Source organism: Gossypium raimondii, chromosome 12, assembly GCF_025698545.1.
Source record: "Gossypium raimondii isolate GPD5lz chromosome 12, ASM2569854v1, whole genome shotgun sequence".
Lineage (NCBI taxonomy): Eukaryota > Viridiplantae > Streptophyta > Magnoliopsida > Malvales > Malvaceae > Gossypium > Gossypium raimondii.
In genome coordinates this window covers 204,932-212,351 of record NC_068576.1, presented here as the reverse complement: position 1 = coordinate 212,351, position 7,420 = coordinate 204,932, and the positions used below count along the sequence as shown (strand labels likewise).

Genomic DNA, 7,420 nt, shown 5'->3' with positions numbered 1-7,420 from the left:
TACTTTCTAATAGAATAACGATGACTCAATAATTATGAAGAGTGTTATTTAGGTCAATCAGTGTAATCTATTTATAGGGAGAAGTACAAGAATCCTAGTTAAGCAAGCAATTGATAAATAATATTTATTTAATAAAAAACACACTCCTACTCTAACTAAGAGAAAGGGTCGGTGACACATCATAGTAAATATTATTAGGGTTGTTGCCTCTCCCTTCTTTATGAGGACAATTTGGGTCTTTCATGTATTGGGTCTAATTATATGTGTTTATTGGACTTTTGACCTAACACTTTATTACAGATTCATAATGACTAATTAATTTAATTCCATTTTCAAACTTTAATTATTTAATTATAATTAATTAAATAATAATTAAAAAACCTTAAATTAATTCTCAAGTCTTTTTCATTCATTTTTGTTCTTTCTATCCATTTGGTTCTACACATAATTCATTTCTCGTTTCAACGAGCTAGAGGAAGATGTAATGGTTACCATGAGATAAAATAGGATCATATTGAGAGAACAAATTTATCCCAAAAAGATTAAAGATATCCTATGAGGGTAACACACTTATGACAAAGTCATTGGACGAGCACTGGTCGAGTAGCTTTCGTAATGTATGTTATTAGGGAGAGCTCAGTCACGATACTATAGTGGAATGACTTCATGACTAAATGAGTTTATAATTAATAGGCGAAAAGCTGGAACTTAATTATAAATCATTTGAGTCATAATCATATATGTCTAATTGGTCCCTCTGCTAGCTCATTGAAACCAAAAATGAATTGCATGTTGAATCAAATGAACAGAAATTGGTATAAATGATAAAGTTAGAGAAATAAGTTACATTTGGAAATGAATGTGGTTTCTCACTAAGTATGAAAATGGCTTGAGAATTAATTTAAGTTTTTTAATTATTATTTAATTAATCAAGTTTGAAAATGAAATTAAATTTATTGGTCATTGTGAATCCATTGATTGTAGAAATTAAATGTATTTTCTTATAGATTCTTTTACGATAAAGTTGTCATAATTTTAACGGAATTAGAATCGGGTTGAGAAAATTATTTAATTAAAATTAATTTGATAAATAATGTCTATTTTGAGAAATAGAAAAATATGTACTGAGTTGGATTAAATTATAAAGTATTAGGTCAAAAGTTCAAGAAGCACATATAATTGGACTCAATATAAGAGAGGCTTGAATCTCCATCATAATACGTATTAAGGGAGGCACACCTTATTAGCCCCTCCTTCTTAGCTCAACTAGGGGATTTGTTTTTTGTATTAAATATGCATTAAATGCATTCTACTAATTCAACTAGGGTTTCACTTCCTCTCCCAATAAATAGATGACATCGATAGGGCTAAAAACAACAATAAGTTATGCACAATTTTTGAGATATTGTTATTCTGCACGAAAATAGTGAGAATTTATTTCTAAGTATAAATTCTATATTTCGAGAATAACAATCCTACCAGTTTCTATGAGAGAGAGATTTACTTTTCTATTGAAAGTAAGAAAATTATTTATAATTCTATGTTTGATTCGTAATTGTTCGAGCCCACACTCGAAGCAATTCGTGGTACAAGAATAGTGGAGAAGACCGTTTGGTTGAAAGTAGGGAATGTCTAAGATTCGTCTCGCTCAAATCACATGTATTATTTTAGGAAAAAAATTATTGCTATAAATATCACAAACCAGCTCGGCTTTCAATACCCAACATACCAACTTTAGGTTCTTTATCTATTTGAACTCAGGCTTTCACTTACATCAAAGAATACGAGTTAGACATACATATTCCATCATTCACTTAGGATTAAGGTATATTAAACTATGAATGTCACAAGTGAATAAATCCATAAACAGATCTAGGATCTATTCTACTTGGGTTTTGTCCGATGTACTTTTAGTCTTGTTAGACACATCTATGTCTTTATCTTCTGGGAGTCATCTACTCCGCTGCTCAAGACAAATCATCTCCTTAATAGACTTGAAAGATGACATATTAGTCTTTCAATCGGTTTGCTCATTTCTAATTAGATTAAGTTAATGTTTAGATTATCTACTAATACAATTCATTTTTCCACATTACAATCTGACCATGTAATACCGTTTAATATTAATTAAACACTAAATAATTAGTGAGTCAATATGTGCTTCCATTTTGCTTTGCGTGCAAAAATTGTTGAGGATAGTATACAAAGGATATTAATGTAAACAATGAATATATTATTAAACTAATCTCTTGAAAAATATTCTTAGATAATATTTTAACAATAGGGAAACTCGATAATATTTTAGAATTAAACTTGTGAGTGTTAAAACTTGGTAGAAATATTCTTAGATAATATTTTGAGTAATGTATTAAAAGTTTATAAGATTTACGTTTTAGATCTTATTAATAAAATAATAATTAGACTTAGTAAATGAACTCAATTGAAACTAAAATTTTTAGGGCTTGCATAAATTGACTAAAAGAAGGTTGGTAATAATTTAAAACTAAAAACGGGACTGTTTAACTTTAGATGGTAAAATGACCAAAATACCCTTATGGTCAAATAATTAAAAATAGTTTAAAAATGGATCGCTTTCGCACTAAAATTAGATAGTTAATTGGTTATAATTGAGGTGTTATAATGTTGAGGTGTGTTTTGGGTGGTCTTGAGTTGGAGAGTCACTTCGGTGGCTATTGTGTCACTTCGGATTTGGGTCGGTCCGTCCCGGTCGGGTTTGAGGTGTCACAATGTGGATGATTTTAAAATTATATGATTTTGGTATATCTATCTACAAAATAATCACATATGTGTTATCAACTTGCAACATGTCATTTGAAAAATTGATTGTTTAAATAATTAATTTGAGATCCCGCAATTAAGACAATTCATCTTGCTAATCTTGATGAGTTTATATCTCATTCTTTTATTGATTGAGTTTGAAATTTTTTGTAAAATTTTGTTATTTATGCGCATAATGGTTTAGAGAAATTATTGATTGAATGCCTCTAATTAATATCTAAACCATTACTTATGAAAACTAAATTTTCTATTCCAACATGAGATTATGTTTATTTACGTGTTATATGTATCAAGCCAATAAGTTATAAATACTCATCATTACAATTGATTTTTGGTTAAGAGCTAAATATTTCTCATATTTGAATTTTTGTATGTACGTATATGTTCCAATTACTCCACCACAACAAAGATGAGTAAATACTTAAAGAAAGTTATGAATATATATTAATTACGAATCTCCTTGTATTACTATATGTTTTAAATGTATTGAAGATTCAAATATGACATGATTTGTGATTACTATTTTGAATTGATAGTTTTCCGACACTAGGGTAGATAAATAATAACTTGTAATGAGTTAGGAGGAGTAATTTGAACTAGAAGTTCAACAATGATAACTCATTACAAGTTTCAAATATGAAAATTCTCATAAAAGAAAATAATAAATCTAGATAGTCATATAATGAAAGCGAGTGCTACAGAAGAGACCCAAGACATAACTAATAAGTAAAACTTCAGAAGAGATTCAGGTACTTGAAACTGAAGATTAAAATAGTGAAAATAAGAGATCTAGATAAGTTATGTCAATTTGAGAAAATGTTGAACAAATAATAAAAGTGGTCGACAATGGTTTTGCATGCAATATTATTGTTGAAATAATAAAATAAAAGGAGAATCTTGAATAAATTTATTAGGAAATATAGATATGGAATAGATTGGTCAAAATAGAAAAACGCAACTCAAATTCGTGGAGTTTTTGGACCAGCAGTCCAAATATCTAAAGGTATAAAATCAGTGAGAGTACAAATGAAGTAGTTTTGCAAAAAGTGGAATAAAAATATAAAGTTTTTGCTAAGTCCTGATATTGATTATTAAAAGATATAATATTCTTTTGTGTGTGGATGCAATAACCTTTAGATATATTATTAAACCGATAGTTCATAAAAGATTTAATTTGCATCTAATGGTTGTTGTTATAACCTTTTATGAATCACTATATAATAAAGTTTATATTAAAATCCTTAAAGGATTTAGAATGATAGAAGCATATTGAAATTCTCGAAATTGTTCATTATATGAATTGAAATAATTGAACATATGTGGTAAATTTGACTTAGTGAATAATAGTTGAAGGAGGATTATAAAATGATCCAAAATACCTATTTGTATTTTTATAGAAGAATCATGATTAAAGTTTGCTATGATTATTGTTGAAACTCCTGAAGAGATCAAAATATATTTCCCCAATTTTCCCTCATGACTTTCAAAAAAATGGTGATATAAATTTGAAAAGCTAGTATTCAAGATTGAATACGTAAAATATGAGATATTATATGATGTTTTCCTGAGGAGGTAAATAGGCACTGTGCTCTTTTTTCCTTAACCAAGGTTTTGTCCCATTGGGTTTTCCTGGTAAAGGTTTTTATCGAGGCAACTTGTAATAGAAAATTGTGTACTTTTTTTTCATTCATTAGGTTTTTATCCCATAGGGTTTTTCCTAATAAGGTTTTAGCGAGGCACATTATCTACCAATAGACATCTAATGGGGAGTGTTATGAATATTTTATTAAGTGGATGTCCATCAAGATGAAGATAAGTTTTGATGTGCTTTAAATTCTAATAGTCATTAGAATTAAATCTCTACTTCACTTCTTATGCCTATAAATAGAGATTTTGGAGAAGTTTTGTAAATATTCCAATTGATCAATAAAATACACTTTCTCTTTTGCTCTTCTATTTTCTTTGTTCTTTACTTTCATCTTTTATTTTATAACAAACTTTATATTTTAATAATTTTGAAATTTTAAAATGATTTTTTATTTTTATATTTTAAAGAGTTTTAGTTTTTTCAATTTTTGAATTTTTAAAAGATTATAATTTTTATGTTTTAATTTTTTTAAAATTTTTATGTAGTCTAAAAAATGATCATATTAATAAAAAATATAAAAATTGAGGGTTAATTATTTTGTCATTTTTAACTGCTACGTAAATACGGAAAAATTAGACGAGAGACCAAAACTTTTGAATAATAAAAGTATAAATATTTAATATCTCAGAATTAAAATAAATAAGTTAAAATTTATATTTCAAAACAGTACATAGATATTGGGATATCTAAACCAAAATGAAAATAAAGATAAATGTTGGGATAAAACGGTAAACCAAAATATACTGAAGCTCAGGCTAAGAGGCCCAAAACCAAGACACAAAATAAATAAAGCCGTGAAGAACGAACATCTCTCCCCCATTTTCCACAGTTTAGTTTTTGCGCCACAACACAGCCAAAGAAAGAAAGAAGAAAATGGCGTCGAATGCGGCGGTTCCATTCTGGCGTGCATCCGGCATGACTTATATAACCTACTCGAACATATGCGCCAACCTCGTTAGGAACTGCTTAAAGGAACCATACAAGACTGAAGCCCTTAGTCGTGAGAAAGTTCATTTCTCCATCTCCAAGTGGACGGATGGAAAGCCTGAAAAGCCTAGTATGTTTCTCTTTTCCTTCTTTATATGTTAGATCTGGGGTTTCTTCCCTGTCATTTCTGATTCATTTTATGTAATTTCGTTGCTGTTTTAACTTATTATATATATTTGAAATCTTTTTTATGTTGCTCGTCTGATTACTAACTCTTTTAGCTAAAACAACACAAAATTGGAATTAAATTGAAACCCTAAATATTTTAAATTTGGATCTGTTTGGTTGATACTTTCTCTGATTTCTTCTTCAAATCGTGCCCTTTTGAACCAATGCAATGAAGGACGGTGTTTGCTATGTTTTGTTTGGTTAGGTTTTTGCAGCGTATTCATTCGTTCTTTGCATCTGCCAGATATGGTCGCTAATCTTTAGCCGCTCAGCTAGTATGTTGAAGACGTTCTACCTTCCTAATTCTTTGTTTTCTGGAGTGCTTTCCCTGATTGAAATTAACTCTTGTAGTTGACTTCGGCTTAAAATTCTTTAGGATAATGCTTGATGACTCAAAGCTCGTATCCAGCTGGTTTACATGACATAGCTAGCTGAAGCATGTTGGTCAGACCTAATTACATCAACTATGTTTTGCTTGCATGAATCCTTATGGAGTTTGATCAGTCACTTGTGCCATCCGCTTCTAGTTTGATGCATTGGCCTACAGTTTTAAGTCTATAATGAGCAAGCCTACTTAGTATCCTTTACGTTATCTATTGGGATTAAATGGAGGGTATTATTTATTGAGTTTTTTTTTTGTTGGTGAGAAAGAAAACCTCTGCAAATTATGCTTGATAGAAATGGTGAGATATTGAACTAGCTAGCTTCTATTGCTTAATATTAGATAAATAAAATAACTGGTGAAGTGATCTAGAAGCTTAAACCTTTTGTGGATGCTTATTGGTTTGGAATTCCCTTTAGTATAGGATGTTTAAAGTTATGAACTTTTTGTTGGTTTGAATCCTGCATCATTTGCGTAACTCCTGCAAACCAAAACACACTTTCACGCTATTTGCTGTATGAGCCTGCATGATTTGCTCGGTTTCTGTATACTAACTTTTGCCCGTTGTGTTACTTTTCTTTGATAGACATTATTTTTATCAGTGTAATTGCAAAAATGTGAAGAAAAAAGTTCTGGTTTGATCAAACGACTTCTATCCGTAGTATTTAACTACACCTTCACTTGTCTTGAATCATGACATATGTGAAATATGTGATTATATGCTGACATATGATTGAAAAGATGTGTAGAATACTTCCGTTATCAGGTGAAATTTGTCTGCGACATACAGGGATACAAGTGTCATTTATTGTTTTCACACTCTTTGGTCATTCCTTCTATATTTTTTTTATCCATTTTCAGAATAACGTTTCGTTGATATCATTATTTTCCATTAATGAAATGTATTCTGATGACATCTTTGTTGGTATAATATCAGCTCTCCGCTCAGACTCACCTGAAGAATGAGATGCAAGTTTGGTCATGGAAGTTTCGAAACTGGAAGGATTTTTTTTTTTTTAGTAATTTCTGTTATGTCTGAAACCTAAGAACAGATTTCAGGCTGAGATGATGTTGCACCTCCTAATAATAATGTACTTTGTGACTTGACTGCCATTGACCCTTCACGGGATGTTCATGGGTTATCAAGTATTGTTGTCAAAGTATTTTAAGCTGCACCTTTCAAACAAAACATAGTCTCGTTTTAGTGGTTTGATTGTTCGTATGATTTCCTTGAATTTTGGTGGAAATGCATGCCCAAGTTGCTGTGTCTGATTAACAATTTGAGCCATCTAATAGGGGTCCCATTAAGCTTGCTGATTGATATGAACAAAAGGCTGAAATTAGCATGTTATCTATACCTGTAGTTTAAAAGATTCCAAACGTCGTTTTATTTTCCTGACATTTGGGTTTCGCAATCTAAAAAAAAGTCGTGGCAA

At 30.0% G+C, this 7,420-nt stretch overlaps 1 protein-coding gene across 1 annotated transcript; it reads left to right on the top strand.

Annotated features, from left to right (window-relative positions):
- The first annotated feature begins 5,229 nt into the window (after positions 1–5,229).
- Positions 5,230–7,173, top strand: LOC105762576 (ATP synthase subunit epsilon, mitochondrial). Its single transcript, XM_012580334.2, has 2 exons — positions 5,230–5,504; positions 6,922–7,173. Exons 1-2 carry the CDS (start codon positions 5,321–5,323, stop codon positions 6,948–6,950), a joined length of 213 nt encoding a protein of 70 aa, XP_012435788.1. The 5' UTR covers positions 5,230–5,320; the 3' UTR covers positions 6,951–7,173.
- Positions 7,174–7,420: the final 247 nt, after the last annotated feature.

Coding starts and splice junctions, on each gene's coding strand:
- LOC105762576 (XM_012580334.2), top strand. CDS start 5,321: ATGGCGTCGAATGCGGCGGTTCCATTCTGGCGTGCATCCGGCATGACT. Junction 5,505..6,921: donor TGGAAAGCCTGAAAAGCCTA/GTATGTTTCTCT, acceptor GTATAATATCAG/CTCTCCGCTCAGACTCACCT.